General features: G+C 37.8%; 1 protein-coding gene, 1 long non-coding RNA gene and 1 other non-coding gene across 14 annotated transcripts in view; 2 read left to right on the forward strand and 1 right to left on the reverse strand.

Annotated features, from left to right (window-relative positions):
- ARAP2 (ArfGAP with RhoGAP domain, ankyrin repeat and PH domain 2) overlaps nucleotides 1-18,277 on the forward strand; it is a 199,676-nt gene that overhangs the window by 97,749 nt on the left and 83,650 nt on the right. For all 12 annotated transcript variants that reach the window (XM_044946011.2, XM_044946016.2, XM_025290199.3 and 9 more), the window contains 4 exons: nucleotides 5,297-5,441; nucleotides 9,887-9,989; nucleotides 11,179-11,377; nucleotides 11,553-11,616. In XM_044946011.2, the coding sequence (XP_044801946.2) occupies nucleotides 5,297-5,441; nucleotides 9,887-9,989; nucleotides 11,179-11,377; nucleotides 11,553-11,616 (511 nt within the window). The remainder of the gene's footprint in view (nucleotides 1-5,296; nucleotides 5,442-9,886; nucleotides 9,990-11,178; nucleotides 11,378-11,552; nucleotides 11,617-18,277) is intronic.
- Nucleotides 856-927, reverse strand: TRNAC-ACA. Its single transcript has one exon. It is a non-coding gene; the product is annotated as a tRNA-Cys (tRNA).
- Nucleotides 14,260-18,205, forward strand: LOC123334442. The gene is made up of 2 exons (XR_006552296.2): nucleotides 14,260-15,733; nucleotides 17,418-18,205. It is a non-coding gene; the product is annotated as an uncharacterized LOC123334442 (long non-coding RNA).

The following is an 18,277-nucleotide window of genomic DNA, read 5'->3' on the forward strand; positions in this document are numbered from 1 at the left end:
CAGGATATAACCCTTTTCCTTATCTGACCTAAAAGACCTTCTGGTGCTTTCCCCTCTTCATCTTACATCCTTCCTTCCTATCCTACCTGCGTGGCCACACTGGTTTCCTGTCTGTTCCTACAACATGCCCCCTCTGGACCTTTGCAGTTGCTGTTCATTTTGCAAGGAGCACACTTTCCTCAGCCTGACAGCTTCTCACCTCTAGGGGATCAATTCAGGGCCTCCTGGTCGGAGAGACCTCTGTGGCAGCCTCCTAAAGTGTGGGCCCACTGCTGGTTCTTCCCTCTCATACTGTGCTGCTTGTTTCCATTGTGGCTCTCATTGCATGAACTGGATCCTTGTGTGATTTGTTTCTCCCTCCTTCTGGAGTGAAAGCTTATTGAGGCATCAGCATTCTCTGGTTTATTCAGCATCATCAAATCTCTGGTGCCTAATACAGTGTCCACACATAACTAGTCATGTGCAAATATTTGTTGAATAAATGGGCATTGCTCTAATCACATTACTGCTAGTGTAAAAGCACAGATTACTTTATATATACATAATAAAATTTTTATTGAAGTATAGTTTTTCTATATGGTATTGTATGAGTTTTACAGGTGTATGATATAGCAATTCACAATTTTTATATAGGTTAAAGTCTATTTATAATTATTAGTTACTATTTTTTGACCTGCTTATAAAAATATATAAGTGCTGACACAAAACACATTTTGTTTGGAAAGAGAGTGAAGTCGCTCAGTCGTGTCCAACTCTTTGCAACCCCATGGACTGTAGCCTATCAGGCTTCTCCGTCCATGGGATTTTCTAGGCAAGAGTACTGGAGTGGGTTGCCATTTCCTTCTCCAGGGCATCTTCCCAACCCAGGGATTGAACCTGGGTCTCCTGCATTGTAGGCAGACGCTTTACCCTCTGAGCCACCAGGGAAGGAGGAGCCTACTTAAAAACACAGAAGAAAAAGCTGAATTAACAAGAAACAGAGAGTTTTGGTGTTTTTTTTTTTTTTTTCCCCTTCTTTCCATCAAGATTCTGCAGCAGTGGTACTCCTGTTGAGCACCAGCTTTATGGAAAAATTGAATTATTTGGAAAGATTCAGAGATTAAAGTGTGGTTGTCACCTTTGCCTCTGAACAGCAAGCATCTGGACTGCATCACTCCATCAGGGCTTGTCAGGATGGCCACAGAGCAGACTGATTAAAAACAAAGAAAAAAGTCAAGGAATAAAATGCATGCAAGTCCTTCAGAGAGTTACAGAGGCTTCAAATTGTCAGTTCAGATTTTCAGGATTTGAAGTTCTTCTAGCCTCTGGTTATGAAGACTGATCTGTATTTTTCTTTTTCTCCCCAATTTAGTGTTCATGAAAGGAAAGATTGATAGCTCTTGTTAAACCTAAGTGTAGAGCTGAATAATAGCTTCCTGATTTTGTTTTCTGTTTTCTCCCCTCAACCGTATTATTTCCCCTTGGTATCTTACCTTGATTTGTTGACAGTGTTTGAGTTTTAAAAAGAAAGTGGTTGATACGGTTTACTAGAAACTCTGTATTATCTGTTTATATTTAATTTTATGGGTTAGTATTGAGGAATTTTGAAGATCCTTTGTTCCATAAATGCCTAGCTTGCATAGTTTAAAAATGTTTATTCAAGGCTGAAACATTTATTTTAAATGAAAGGAGTCCTAGTGCATATTTCTATTTTCTGTGGATGCTGAATGCCATCAGTTTGGGAAATTCTTCATCAGGAAACAACTTTATGGTTTTAAAAAAATAATAGTTTAACCTGAACTATCTCTCATTTATTGTGCACATACGTATTTGAAGGCACGACCTCTGATGTACCTTGGTACATTTAAACAATGGACGTATATGCTTCAAGCATATATCAGGCACAGACAGGGAGGTTGTGAAGTAGATAGAAGGGTACCTTCCCTAGTTGACTGCTTGGGTTTTACTCCCAGCTCTGATGCTGAGTACTTATGTGATGTTGGTAAAGTCCATCAACCATCTTGTACCCATGAACAGGGTAAAAGGAAAGGAGTACATAATCATAGAACTGACCTGATAGGGTTGTTCTGAGGATACAATGAGTTAATGCATGTAAGATGTATAGAAGAACATATGGCACATATACATGATGATAAGAGGATGAGGACAAGGAGGAAGGTAGCAGAGATACACAGGTATCCATATACACAACTGCTTCCAGTTTCCAGTTAGCCTTTGAGTTTAGGACTGATGCTAAAGCTGAAACTCCAATACTTTGGCCACCTCATGCGAAGAGTTGACTCATTGGAAAAGACTTTGATGCTGGGAGGGATTGGGGGCAGGGGGAGAAGGGGACGACAGAGGACGAGATGGCTGGATGGCATCACTGACTCAATGGACGTGAGTCTGGGTGAACTCCGGGAGTTGGTGATAGACAGGGAGGCCTGGCGTGCTGCAATTCATGGGGTCTCAAAGAGTTGGACACGACTGAACTGAACTGAACTGAAAGGTCCATCTAGTCAAGGCTAGTAACTCTAGTTATATGGTTAACTCTAGAGTTAACCATAACTCTAGTAATATTCTTAAGACTATTTCAGTAGGTCATCTCTGGAGTTCTTTATTTGTGCATGTGTAAATTGCACTAATGTTTTTCTGCCCTGATCTAAATGTCCAGTTTGAACAGAAGGAAAGAGCAACCCTTCCAGCTAATCCAACCACCATAATATACACAACCTCTTGTCTTATAAACACCTTGTGTCCTAAGAGTTTTCCATTCTGTGGTCCCAATCTTGCTTCTGGTAGACATCTTCTGGTAACTGATTAAGCAGTAAAACTTGTTCTGTAGCAGAGAGGATGTCCTGTCTGAATTAGCCCAAGCAGACCAATGCCATCCAATGTAGTTTTGTTAAAGCTTTCTGATTGCTTCCCAGATGAATAGAAATGTCAAATTTTCCTATCACAGCTTTGTTGTTATAAATCCTCAGAGGTAATATCTATGCCTTTTTTGTCTGACCTCTGGCCTATTTTCACTTAAAAAAAATGAGGTTCATCAAGGATTATGGTGATGATGCTACAAGGTTAAATCTCCTCAAGCCCATATTTCTAACTTAAAATGAGTTTGTACTTACCTTTTTCAAGAGGTCTGTCATTTGTTTCCCATTAGAATTAGCATAATTAGGTTCTGCATTTACATTTACTTTGTGGATCATGCATTTGACACTTGTCTAAGACCTTCCAATGTCTCCCACTTGTCTACTGAGAAAGGTGTAAACTCTGAAATACCTATCATGTAAGACTCCTGGGGCCTGGCCTCTGCCGTGAGCCTGCAGTCTTGTTCCCTAAGTCCTAATTTCATATGTGATCTCTTTCTTTGGCCAAATAGGTTTTTGACAGTTTCCCCTTCCCATGACTTTCCTCACACAGTTCTTTCTCAGAATTATGGAATGATTGGTAGCTCAGTGTGCATTTTTTGCTACTTTAGAAACACACCTTTTCCATATAAATGGCTATTTCAAAAGCCATAATTCATGTGAAGTTTTTCCTTACCACTTCAGTCTGAGGGTAGCTTCCCTTTCAAAATGGGTCTGATCTGTGAAGGGCCCACCTCAGATGAGGATGAGAGAGACAGAATTCTCAGTTAAAGAACAGGCAGTCACCTCCTTTTTGGAAGACCAGCCGATATTTTCGGCCCTTATTTTATTGAAACTCTTTCTGTATTTAATGTTGGTAATTATTCCTTTCTGAAATGCCCCCCCTTTTCTGTTTATACACCGTATCTTCTCATTTGTTTCACTGCCTTTGTGAACCCTTCTATATCCATTGTTCCCTAAGTTCCCTAAGATGTTATCCTCGGTTGCTGTGCATTTTCAACTATGGCCTGTACTGTAAAGACTTTCTGGTTATTGAGGCTGTTCCTTGCTCCGAAGATTCAAATCCACAGGGTAATCTTCCTAATAGGTATTCCTACTTGAATTTCTAGGAGATATCTTTCATTTAGTGCATATCCAAGGAAATTCAGATTACATGCACTAAAACTGTTTCTACTTTATTTTCTTTTAGGTAAAAATAGGCATTTCTGCCTACCTTGTAATCAAAGCTAAAAATGATTAATAACCATTAATAAGCTCTCTCTTAACTCCCTATGTCCCATCAATAAATGTTTTATCCCTTTAGAATACACAAGTGCATGTATGCATTTCTCTCTCCCCTCCTCCCTGTCTCTATGGTCCCCATCCTTTTCTATCATCCCTTTTACCCACCCATTATCCTTACTATCAGAGTAGTACTACCTGCCTTGGATGGTCTTCATCTTTCACTTTTGAGAGTGTCCCAACTGGTCTTCTGCTTTCAGCCTCACCTTCTCACATCTATGTTTCACTGAAAGTAAGTGTGTAGAATTTAAACCTGCAATTTCCTTCCGATGAAACCATTTCAGTGGCTTACCATCAACTCTAAAAGCAAAATTTAGCAAACTTTTCTTAAAAGGGCCAGATAGTAAATGTTTCAAGCTCTGCAGGTCAGATGGTCTCTGCCCTTGTTGCAAGAAAGCAGCCTCAGGCTATCCACAAATGAATGGGTGTGGCCCTTTCACAGTAGAACTTTTTGTTTACAAAACATTTGATCTGGATTTGTTGATCTGGATTTTGCCTGCAGGCCATAGTGTGCTGACCTCTTAAAAGATAAGTTTCAAATCCTCTAAACAGGGCATTAGGGCTTCCCTTGTGGCTCAGTTGGTAAAGAATCTGCCTGCAATGCTGGAGACCTGGGTTCAGTCCCTGTGGAGGGAAGATCCCCTGGAGAAGGGAATGGCTTACTCACTCCAGGGTTCTTGCCTGGAGAATCCCTTGAACAGAGGTGCCTGGCAGGCTGTAGTCCATGGGGTTGCAGAGTCCAACACAGCTGAGCTACTACACCGCTACTAAACAGGACATTAAGGACATGTGTTTTTTGCATACCTACCTAACATCAGCCACAGATGCTTTTCCCCCTACATTTTCCCTTCCTAATACTCTGTATAGACATCAGTCTTTACCATTTCAGCATTGTTTTGCAGTGGTCTCTTTATCAATTTGCCTGTTTCTCTGGTCATCAGAGTCATAGTTATTTTTGTCTTGTTCATCCTTTTCTACTAGGTTGTACATTTTTTGAGAGCATTAAGTATGACAGTTTTATATCCCATGCAGCAGTATCATGCTCTTTATACAAAATAGGAACTAATACATCCATTTATTTGAATCCAGTTATTTAAGACCATATATTTAAAATTTTGATTTATGGTATAGCTCAATTTATTATTTGTTTTGTTTTAAATTCCTAGAGACAAATAAAAAGTGGTGTGTTCTAGAAGGAGGCTTCTTGAGTTACTATGAAAATGATAAGTCTACCACGCCTAATGGCACCATTAATATCAATGAAGTCATCTGCCTGGCTGTGCACAAAGAAGACTTCTGTTTAAATACTGGGTAGGTCTATCATTAAATGAGTAGGAGCTGAAAGTATTTTCTGATATGTATCATACCAGCTAATAAGTGTTTTATCATCATTTCACTTCTTCAGTTGCTTCTTACAGAAGAGTTTGGTGGTTTCCTGAAGCCTACTCATTTTTCAGTTTCTAAAAGTTCCTTAGGGAATTCACTAAAAAGTGGAAAAATTAAAATATTTCATTAGGTAATATGAAAGGCTGACATCTTCACATCAAATTTTAAGTAAGTTTACATCATTCCATTCTTGCACATGTAGTCCCATAATTTTTATGATTTGCTCACCGTTTAATATAGTGATTTAATGACAAAATTTAGGCTTTCACTAAATGTATCATGGTTAAAATAGATGACAAAAAAGTGCAGTGGTAATGTTCACAATAAAATAAATTATGCATATTTAATAGCATATTGAAATAATAAATTTCTTAAATCTATTTTGACATTTTTATGGTCTCAGAAAAGTTTTCAAGAGTAGACATTATTTTACATTATTTAACATAGTTGACTCACAAATAGTTTAGTAGGATTCTGTGAGGACTTTTGGAAACTGACCCTCTAAGATCTTTGGTATGAAAGTTTCTTATCACATTTTGTAGTGTAATTTTTGAAAAATATAAATATTAAAATGTGCAAAAATCAGTTATAAAACTGATAAAGGAACATAGTATTTTAGGGACGAGATTTGTAAAGCTATGTTATTTATATAAAATTATATGAAATATAAAAAAAATAAAAAAATAAGAAAAAAAAATTATATGAAATACTGAAACATTTTACTATTGTCACATAATGACTGTTGTTTTCCAGTAAATCTAACTTTTTGAGGAAAAAACTGGTTATTTGTTGATTTATTATTTTAATCTTAATAGTGCTTTTATTATAAATGATTAAACAGTTTAATGTGGCTTACCATAAAAAAAAAAAGACCCTGATGGTGGGAGAGGTGGCAGGAGAAGGGGACAACAGAGGATGAGATCGTTAGATGGCATCACCAACTCAATGAACATGAGTTTGAGTAAACTCTAGGAGTTGGTGATGGACATGGAGGCCTGGCGTGCTGCAATCCATTGGGTCGCAAAAAATATAATTACTGAGAGTGTAACTAGAGGAGCAAATAATTAAAAAGAAAAACAGTGAGTTGAGAGACTCTTAAATTGAACTGGTAGCATTCAGTGTGTGACTGAATGAAATGCTGATGTCAAGGGAAGGATAAATTAAGATTCCAAGGTTTTGTTCTTGTTGATGAGACAGATGGTGATGCCTATAAACTGGAATGAGAAGGAGATAGCAATAGGTGTGGGGTGAGAAAGAGAAAGAAGGACGATCAGTTTAATATAGGGTATTTTGAGTTTTTGTTTTTAGGTAATGACAGCAATCCAAGTCTATGCCCTGACAGGTAACGCTGAAGCTGAAGTTGAACGGTTCTATGAAGACCTACAAGACCTTTTAGAACTAACACCCCAAAAAGATGTTGTTTTAATTATAGGGGACTGGAATGCAAAAGTAGGAAGTCAAGAAAACACCTAGAGTAACGGGCAAATTTGGACTTGGAGTACAGAAGGAAGCAGGGCAAAGGCTAATAGAGTTTTGCCAAGAGAACGCACTGATCATAGTCAAACACCCTCTTCCAACAACACAAGAGAAGACTCTACACAAGAACATCACCAGATGGTCAACACTGAAATCAGATTGATTATATTCTTTGCAGCCAAAGATGGAGAAGCTCTATATAGTCAGCAAAAACAAGACCGGGAGCTGACTGTGGCTCAGATCATGAACTCATATTGCCAAATTCAGACTTAAATTGAAGAAAGTGGGGAAAACCACTAGACCATTCAGGTATGACCTAAATCAAATCCCTTATGATTATACAGTGGAAGTGAGAAATAGATTTAAGACACTAGATCTGATGGAGTGCTTGATGAACTATGGATGGAGGTTCATGACATTGTACAGGATACAGGGATCAAGACCATCCCTAAGAAAAAGAAATGCAAAAAAGCAAAATGGCTGTCTGGGGAGGCCTTGCAAATAGCTGTGAAAAAAGAGAAGCGAAAAGCAAAGGAGAAAAGGAAAGCGATACCTATTTGAATGCAGAGTTCCAAAGAATAGCAAGGAGAGATAAGAAAGCCTTCCTCAGCAATCAATGCAAAGAAATAGAGGAAAACAACAGAATGGGAAAGACTATTGATCTCTTCAAGAAAATTAGAGATACCAAGGGAACATTTCATTCAAAGATGGTGATGTCCTTCAATAAAGGACAGAAATGGTGTGGACCTAACAGAAGCAGAAGATATTAAGAAGAGGTGGCAAGAATACACAGAAGAACTGTACAAATAAGAGCTTATGACCCAGATAATCACGATAGTGTGATCACTCACCTAGAGCCAGACATCCTGGAATGTGAAGTCAAGTAGGCCTTAGGAGACATCACTACGAACAAAGCTAGTGGAGGTGATGGAATACCAGTTGAGCTATTTCAATTCCTGAAAGACGAATCTGTGAAAGTGCTGTGCTCAGTATGCCAGCAAATTTGGAAAACTCAGCAGTGGCCACAGGAATGGAAAAGGTCAGTTTCCATTCCAATCCCAAGGAAATGCAATGCCAAAGAATGCTCAAACTACTGCACAATTGCACTCATCTCACACACTAGTAAAGTAATGCTCAAAATTCTCCAAGCCAGGCTTCAGCAATATGTGAACCGTGTACTTCCAGATGTTCAAGCTGGTTTTAGAAATGCAGAGGAACCAGAAATCCAATTTCCAACCTCTGCTGGATCATTGAAAAAGCAAGAGAGATCCAGAAAAACATCTATTTCTGCTTTATTGTCTATGCCAAAGTCTTTGACTGTGTGGATCATGATATACTGGAAAATTCTGAAAGAGATGGGAATACCAGACCACCTGACCTGCCTCTCGAGAAACCTGTATGCAGGTCAGGAAGCAACAGTTCGAACTGGACATGGAACAACAGACTGATTCCAGATAGGAAAAGGAGTACATCAAGGCTGTATATTGTCACCCTGCTTATTTAACCTATATGCGGAGTACATCATGAGAAACACTGGACTGGAGGAAGCACAAGCTGGAATCAAGATTGCTGGGAGAAATACAGATAACCTCAGATATGCAGATGACACCACCCTTATGGCAGAAAGTGAAGAAGAACTAAAGAGCCTCTTGATGAAAGTGAAAGAGGAGAGTGAAAAAGTTGGCTTAAAACTCAACATTCAGAAAACTAAGATCATGGCATCCGGTCCCATCACTTCAGGGCAAATGGATGGGGAAACAGTGGCTGACTTTATTTTTGGGGGTTCCAAAATCACTGAAGATGGTGACTGCAGCCATGAAATTAAAAGATGCTTACTCCTTGGAAGGAAAGTTATGACCAACCTAGACAGCGTATTAAAAAGCAGAGACATTACTTTGTCAACAAAGGTCCATCTAGTCAAGGCTAGGTTTTTTCCAGTGGTCATGTATGGATGTGAGAGTTGGACTGTGAAGAAAGCTGAGCACCAAAGAATTGATGCCTTTGAACTGTGGTGTTGGAGAAGACTCTTGAGAGTCCATTGGACTGCAAGGAGATCTAGCCAGTCCATCCTAAAGGAAACCAGTCCTGGGTGTTCATTGGAAGGATTGATGTTGAACCTGAAACTGCAATACATTGGCTACCTGATGCAAAGAGTGGACTCATTTGAAAGGACCCTGATGCTGGGAAAGATTGAGGGCAGGAGGAGAAGGGGACGGCAGAGGATTGAGATGGTTGGATGGCATCACTAACTGAATGGACATGAGTTTGGGTAAACTCCGGGAGTTGGTGATGGACAGGGAGGCATGGCGTGCCGTGGTTTATGGGGTCACCAAGAGTCGGACATGACTGAGCGACTGAACTGATCTGAACATATGTACTTAGCATGTTCCAAGAATACTTGGAGCTATGGATGAGCAATGAAGGAAAAATTCAAGATGTGGGCTATTACCCTCTTTTTATGTATACTAACGAGATGACATTTTGGCATAGGATGAGATGATGGAGGGAAAATTTGTGAAGATGAGAACTATTTAGAGAACTGTTTGGCCAATGTTTGCTTTGAACAGGGGGTTGGAATAAAGAAGGAGTGATCTCAGAGGGAAGAGGAGACAGAAGAGAGCCCCCTGCCACATCAGGGCATCAGCAAAGTCATGCCATACATAGAGTGGTTAGTCAAAAGAATATTCTTTGTGTCTGATCCAGTGTGTTCCATTTAATTCATTTGAATAAAGTACAAACCAGCAACAAAAATATGATAAGTAGGTGGTAGATAGATCTCACACTATTATTCAGGTTTCAAAAGGAATTTAATTAAAAACTTGATCTTTGTGTAATTTTTTTCTCATAAAAGCCACACATAACCATCAGTACCTTTTTATTCTTATGTCCTGTAGGCCCATCTTTACTTTTGAGATTTATTTACCCTCAGAACGTGCATTTTTATTTGGAGCTGAAACATCTCAAGTGCAAAGAAAATGGACAGAAGCAATAGCCAAGGTATTTATTTGTTTGTTAATTTTTATTGGAGTGTAGTTGCTTTGGGCTTTGCATGTAGTGCAGTGGTAAAGAACCCACCTGCCAATGCAGAAGACATGAGAGTTATGGGTTCGATCCCTAGCTTGGGAATATCCCCTGGAGGAGGGCATAGAACCTACGCCAGTATTCTTGCCTGGAGAATCCCATGGACAGAGGAGCCTGGCGGGCTACAGTCCATGGGGTCACAAATAGTCAGACACGAATAAAGTGACTTAGCACATATGCACACAGATAGTTGCTTTATAATGTTGTGTTAGTTTCTACTATACAGCAAATTGAATCAGCCATACATTTACATATATCCACTCCCTTTTGGACTTCCCATTCAGGTCATAGCAGTGCATTAAGTAGAGCTCCGTGCACCACACAATATGTTCTCCTTACTTATTTTATATATAGTATTAGTAGTATATATTTGTCAATCTCCATCTTTTAATTCCTCCCACCACCCCTTTCCTCCTTGGTATCCATTTATTTGTTCTCTCCATCTCACCAAGGTATTTAAATATTGTTTTATTACCTAAATCCAGAGAATATTCTTTACCTTTGGAGGTTCACGAAAATTTTTTGCTAAATTCCAGAAAGCATGTTCATACTTACTTAGGTTTTCATAGGTTGTAGTCAAATGAGTTTAAGAGTTGCCTTTCTGGAGCCTTAAGCAGAGAAGAAATTAATGTAGGATTTTGGAGAAGTCATTTGTAAAATTAAGGCCATACCTTGATGGTGGAGATCTTTTCAATATTGTAAAGTCATTTCTGTGTATGTCTTTTTATAGGTAGATTTCTTATTCATAGTGTACACAAACGGGAAAAGAACGGATTCAATAAAAGATACAAATGAAGATAGACATTGAAGGTTGACGTTTTAAAAGATTCCACAAGTTGACAAAGAGAATGTCTTCCTGTTTCAATTCCGTATATATCAAGAAAAATGGGTTAAGATGCTGCCATTTGAAATTGCATTATATTTACAGCTTTTCAGTTTTAAGACTGATGGCAAGTTTAAATAATTGTTTTGAAATCTGGATTACTCCTAAATCTTTAATACAGAAAAATAGGTTTTTCTTTCCCCTTTCCCTCATATCTTTAGTTATGTAAGGGATTTCCTGTTTTCACTGTCTTTATTACTTTTTTTGTATTTGTTTTAACAGCATTTTGTTCCCTTTGTTGCTGAAAACTTAACAGAAGCTGACTATGATTTGATTGGTCAACTCTACTACAAAGACTGCCACGCCCTGGATCAGTGGAGAAAAGGCTGGTTTGCAATGGATAAATCTAATTTGCGTTTTTGCCTTCAAATGCAAGAAGGTCAGGAGGATAGAATGCACTTAAGACGACTACAAGAACTAAGTAAGTTTTTTTTTTTCCCCTCCCCTTATATCTGCACAGAGTTCTTTGCTGCACATGGAAATAGTAGATTTCACATACAATTATGATGACTCACTTCTAAACAGTGAGTAAGTAGTTGATAAAGGTATTTAGTGTAATGCTTTTAAATAATATGTTCATACTTCTTTCTCTCCAGCAATTAGCACAGTCATTCAAAATGGGGAAAAATTGGATGTTTTGCTCTTGGTAGAAAAAGGGAGGTAAGTGCATTTTTGCTTTTTGTTCTTTATCTCAGCGAATCTACAGAGTTGGGTATTCTGGTTATCCTCTTGGAGAAGAACTCATTATTTTATAAACTGTTGGAAATTGTCTGAATCTTGTGTGTGTGTATGTATATATTCTCTTTAGTAGAAAGAGTAGACCAGTGAAGCTTGCTTATTTTTATATTATGAGAAACTCAGTGGGATCAGTTATTGTAGTTTTCTACAGACCTAGATTCCTTTGTTTCCTTTGGAAGCACTTTGACATTTGTAAATATATTATCAGTGTAGATATATGATAGGTATAAATAATATCCTGAATCATGTATAGTTAAAACCTGATTTCTTGAATTTGTTCAGTTTTTCAATAAATATTAAGCATCTACTCTATGGTACTGTTATAGGTACTGGGAATATTAGTAGTGAATAGAACAGATATGGTCTTTGCCTTCATGAAGCATCTACATTTGTGGGGGAAACAATATACAATATAAGCAGGCAAAAATTTGCATAGTATTATGTTCCTTAATTTTAAGTGCTTGAAGAAAAATAAGGTAAAGAGAGTGTACCTGGTAGAGTGGTAGGTATTCTGTTTTCAGTAGGGTGCTAAGAGAAGATATCTCTGATCAGAGATCTGTATAGAGTGGAGGAAAAACAAAGAAAAAATATGCAGCAGTCTGAATAGAATGTACAAGGCACAAGGGCAAGGATATTTTGAAGACCCCAAGAGTGAGTTGTATTTGGCATGTTCAAGGTCTGCAAGAAAGCTCCTGTGGCTAGGGAAATTTCAATGAGTGAGAGAGGGAAGAAAGGATTACAGAGATATCCCTGGGCCAGACTATAGAGCCTTACAGGCCATGGTATGTAAAGACTTGAATTTTATTCTAAGCATGGTGAGAACCCCTTGATTTGAGAGCCAGGAAATTCAATCATCTGACTTATATTTTTAAATGGCTATTCTGACTCTAGATGGATAGCTTTTGGAGGGCACAAGTGAAAGTTTGAGCATCAGGTAAGATGCTGCTGCAGAGGCCAGGCAAAAGGTGACTTCCTAATGACATAGTGTTGAGTGGTAAGATACACTGTGTGGGTAGAGGTCAGTGAATCTGTTGATGAATTAACTGACTGTGACAGTCAGAGATTGTCCCCGAGTTTTTGGCCTGAGCCTTTACGTGAATTATGGTGCTCTGTTCGAGATAAAATATACATGGAGAGTAGAGGTGGGGTATTAGTACAATTAGGGCAGTAGATCAAGAATTTGGTTTTGGAAATGATTACTTGGAGATTTCTGTTTGAAAGCAAAGTGGATACACAAGCCTGGAATTAAGTGGAAAGGTTACAGCCAGAGATAAATATTTGAGAGTCATCAGCATACATTTTGACTGACTTATTTAGCCAAGGAACAGATCAGATTCACCTAGAGGAGGACTGTAGGTAGAAAAGAGACAAGGAGGTGGTCCCAGGGCCTTCAGTTTTAGAGGAGGAATGGTCTAGCTAAAGGGCCTGAGAAGGAGCAGCAAGAGTCAGATCACAACTACAATGGCATAGTCTCCTGAACAAATTGTTTTCTCTTTATATCTTATCATTTGCTTTCAAATCCCATAATTAGAATGTTTAACTCTTCAAGAGTGCAAGATAGTATTTGTAAATATATATATATATATATATATATGTAATGATAAATATAAAAGCAAAGCTCAATTAGCCTTCCCTCCAGTGAGCTTCCATGCCAGTGACAAGGATAATGACTGAGCCATTATCTGAACCTGTCTTTTCTTGAACTTCACAGGAAGATGCCAACCGCTTTAGACAGTAAACGTATTGCTGATTAGATACGTATGTCAGAATGTGCTTTTAACTTAGAGACATAATCAGGATTTTATGTTTTTACTTTATTTCTGGACTTAAAATGATTAATAGTATTTTAGGTTCTAATTTTGCTACCAGATGATAGTTTTACTGTTCTCTCAGAATACGTTCCATACATGTTCAGAAATAATAGTAAGAGAGTAGATAGTGTTGTGGCATTAAAAGACTAGCACACATACACTTTTTCAGTTCAGTCGCTCAGTTGTGTCCAACTCTTTGCGACCCCATGAATCGCAACACGACAGGTCTCCCTGTCCATCACCAACTCCCGGAGTTTACTCAAACTCATGTCCATTGAGTCGGTGATACCATCCAAACATCTCATCCTCTGCCATCCCCTTCTCCTCCTGCCTTCAGTCTTTCCCAGCATCAGTGTCTTTTCCAGTGAGTCAGTTCTTCACATCAGGTGGCCAAAATATTGGAGTTTCAGCTTCAGTATCAGTCCTTCCAATGAATATTCAGGACTGATTTCCTTTAGGATGGACTAGTTGGATCTCCTTGCAGTCCAAGGGACTCTTAGGAGTCTTCTCCAACACCACAGTTCAACAGCATCAATTCTTTGGCACTCAGCTTTCTTTATAGTCCAACTCTCCATCCATATATGACTCCTGGAAAAACCCTTGGAGCCCCCCAAAAATAGTCTGTCCCTGTTTCCCCATCTATTTGCCATGAAGTGATGGGACTAGATGCCATGATCTTCGTTTTCTGAATGTTGAGTTTTAAGCCAACTTTTTCACTCTCCTCTTTCACTTTCATCAAGAGGCTCTTTAGTCTTCTTCACTTTCTGCCATGTGTGTGATGTTATCTGCATATCTGAGGTTATTGATATTTCTCCCGGCAATCTTGATTCCAGCCTGTGCTTTATCTAATAATATTTATGGAATGCCTGCTGCCTGTTACCTACATGGCAATAAAAAATGGTCAAAAATACAGATTTGTTGCTTGAGCTCACAGAGCTTATGTTCTTAAATTAGCAAACAGTAACTTGCTAGTGAAATTTATTCTGTGTATTATATATATATATATATATGTAAGTTTTAAAAATCATGTTACTGTACCCAAGATATTTTTCTACCAGTTTTAGTCTCTAAAGGATTTGACCGGTGGTACATAGATTTTAATTGTGCCAAATGTGGATTAGTGTTATTCAGTCTGAATTTTTATTTAGTGCTAACCACATGCAGTGTACTCCCTCATGAATGCAAGATAAGGAAGCCAGAAGACTAAATGTTTCGTTACCTTATGACATCTTGAACTTTACCCTGGGCAACAGGAACCAGAAGGTTTATGGAATAGTTTAAAACTAGCAGGATTCCAAAATAATGGTCAAAACTGCTCATTTAGTTTTTGAGAATAAAGTTTTTATCTATGTGCATGTGTGCTCAGTTGTATCCAACTTTGCATCCCCACAAACCATAGCCTGCCAGGCTTCTCTGTCCCTGGGGTTGCCCAGCAAGAATACTGGAGTGGGTTACTGTTTCCTTCTCCAGGGTATCTTCCTAAGCCAGGGATCAAGCCTGTGTCTCCTGCATTGACAGGCGATTCTTTACTGCTGAGCCACCAGGGAAGACTCTTTTTATCTACATGTATTATCAACTAGTTATGTTGAAAGCATTTTTATGAAAGGCAATAATAGAGAATGTGTCAAGATGAGAGTAGGAGAAATACAGGATAAATATAAAACCAAGTTATTTTTCTTGAACCTCTTTGCATAGCTGCCATACAAAAGGAACCATTGGAAAACAACTATGTTTATCATATGCTTATATTTTGGTTTTACTTGCTTTCCCTGTTTTCTCCAAATCAATAATATTCAGATAAAAGCAATAATAAAATGATGACAATGTATAAAAATTACAGGCAGTATTTTGTACCAGGCTCTATTTTAAGCACTATTGTACAGCCTTCCAGTGTCTATATGATGCTGAGGGGGATAATCCAATTTGAAATCAAGATAAGGACAGTTTTTAACTTAACAATGTAACCATTTCTTTTTAAAACAAGTTGTAGTATTAATTTACCAAGATCACTCTCAAAAATTAAGTCAACTAATATATTAGGAGCCTGGATAAATAATATGACACTAGAATTTAAATTTCAGCATCTTATTAGAAAGTAAAAAGTTTATTAGAAAACTTGAAAAGTTATTTTACTAGAAAAAATATATCCATCCAATGGCCGCCTAATTAAAGATGAAGCAGAAAGAAGAGAGGTCAGAAGTGGGAATAAAGAATCAACCTGGAAGATGGTGAGTGCACTGGGTTATAAGCCTTTATGGAACAAAAGGCCATGCAGGTATCCAGGGCACCATGTATGGTGAAGAACAGGGTCTCATTTTTATATACCTATGTGTTTATTCACAGATGTACATACATGTGTGTACATATATGTGGATATGTATGCACATATGTAAATAGAGACAAATGGAAAAAGCAGGTTTGGAAGAGAGCTTGGGAAATGATGAGTTTGATTTTTGACATGTTGAACATGAGGTGCTTATAAACACTTAAGGAGAAATTGCTTAGAGGGAGTTATGTTTATGGATCTGATGCTCATGATTGGTTAATGGGGATATCAATATTGGAATTACCCACATATAGAATGAAGAAGGTGAAATCACTTAGGGAGGGTCTATAGAGTGAGAAGGGAAGAAGTAATGTGTTGGGACTTTTATGAATACACAGAATGTTGGAGGTGGGGACAGTTTTGAGGGGATTAGCTACCCCAGGGTAGAAAGGTAGTTTATTCAGAGAGTGAAGCAGGAAACCAAGAGGATGTGTCACTAAGCCCAGAAAGAGTGGTGCAAGAAGGAAGGAATAGTCAGAAATACCAGGTGCTGTCTGATGACAATAGATACTCCATTGGATCAGTGATGGGAAGTCCAGTCTGGTGACTCTTGAGAAGAACAGAAGTGATAAAGCAGAAACTGGGTTAAAGTTGGGACCTGGATAAGATTAGATAAACCAGCTGGTTTTGGATATTGGGATCTTTCTACATCTGGTGGTAGGCTATTGAGGGAGAGTCCAGTCTGTTGGTTTTCGATCAGTCTGCTGGTTTTCAATTGCTTTATGAAATAGAAAATAAGGATGACTTCAGAGCTTTTGGCCTGGATGACTTTAAATGGTTTTATCACATACCAAATGAGGAAATAGATTCTTTTCTCCCAGTACTCAAACCGGGCCAGTTAATTTTAGATGGGATTGTTTAAGAGCTGTTTTAACACCATTTCAAAATAAGAGAATTTCATTGCATTGTCCTGTTTTTCATCTCTCTTTCAATTTGTTAGTCCCTTGGGAAATAATGACTATGAAGTACAGTAGGTTGTGTTAGACTTGTCAATGAAAGACTAAACTGTAGCTTTAAGAAATAAAACAACTTCTAGTTTTTCACATTGGTGGCATATAAAGATAGTAAGAATAATTGAAAGAGAAACCAACTAGCTATAAGTTTTAACCTTTATTTTAACAGCTTGAACAAGAATGGCAAATCATAAATAAGCTTAATGAATTAATTTCACATATTTGCTCTTTCCTTGTCTACCTTTGGTTAAACTGTTAAAATATATTAATACTTCTTAAAGGCAAGAGAATGAACCCCGTGACCTAGAAAAGTTCATGAATTGATAACCAGCCACTGAATATAGTCACTATTTAGATGTATATTTTAATCTTCATGGTAATTTCCCCTACATACCTAGCATGAGTATCTTTAGACAGAAAAATATTGCAATAATATTTTCCACACACACAGCATTTATGCTGTGAAAAGCTCTAAGCAGAAGGTACTCCAGATGGTGTAGCTTTAATGTGTATTCTTTGTATACTTTAAAAATTATTATTTTGGAAAATAAAGCTTTCTTGATTACACTTAAGGCTTTCTACCGTGATGTTTGATGCTGTTATTGGAATTTAGATTTTGTGCTTTTCTTTCAGGTCTTAGGGTTTCTGTGTGTGGAGAAAAGAAAAGAAGTCATGTTTTTGAATATCCATTGTTAGTCAGTGAATGTCCTATACCCCAGTGAGGTCAGAAGGCACTTGTTTGGACAGTAGGTTATATATCCACTGTGACTGAAGTGTTCAATGGACTACAACATCCTTTTCATAAAATGTGAAAACTATTTCTGCACTTGGCCCACATTCTCTGTGTATCTCTTTCTGATAAATAAGTTACTGTGTTCTCTATCTCACATTCTGTAGCTTCATGCTCGTTTGTCAAAGATACCTATTGTTAAGCTTTTACTGAAAGGCTGTTAGTTGTAATAAGCACAGTATGAATAACTCAGCTGTGTTATCAGAAACAGAACAGCCTAGTATGTTTTTTTTTTAATTTTGTTGTTTGATTTTTATTTTAATTTTTTATAAGGTTGATTTATTGGCCTATAGTAAAGTATGATGCACTTGATGGCTCCCAAGCCTAACTGAATTCAGTTTTAACTGCAAATTTCAGACATAAAGGAGCTGACACTGGGGAATAAACATTCTATCAATATGTTTCACAATTATGGGATCGACTACTTTTCTTAATTTGGGAGATGAACATTCTTAAGTTGAAGATCCTTATTTCATATCAATTTATTACATGTGATTTTTTTTTTTCCTGTACTTGAATTGTGTTTTATAGCAGCTAATATGTTAGCAGTACTGTCTAGGGTGAATTATCTTAAAGTGGTTTCTAAATTGTGCATGTAATTGCAAATTAAACAGTAGCCGATTGCCCACAATATCAGCTTGACTGCTTTTGTAACTTTCTGATCATTTAATTTGTAGAGATGGTTTAATCTGAATGTTGCCAA

The sequence above is a fragment of the Bubalus bubalis genome, chromosome 7 (genome assembly GCF_019923935.1).
Source record: "Bubalus bubalis isolate 160015118507 breed Murrah chromosome 7, NDDB_SH_1, whole genome shotgun sequence".
Classification (NCBI taxonomy): domain Eukaryota; kingdom Metazoa; phylum Chordata; class Mammalia; order Artiodactyla; family Bovidae; genus Bubalus; species Bubalus bubalis.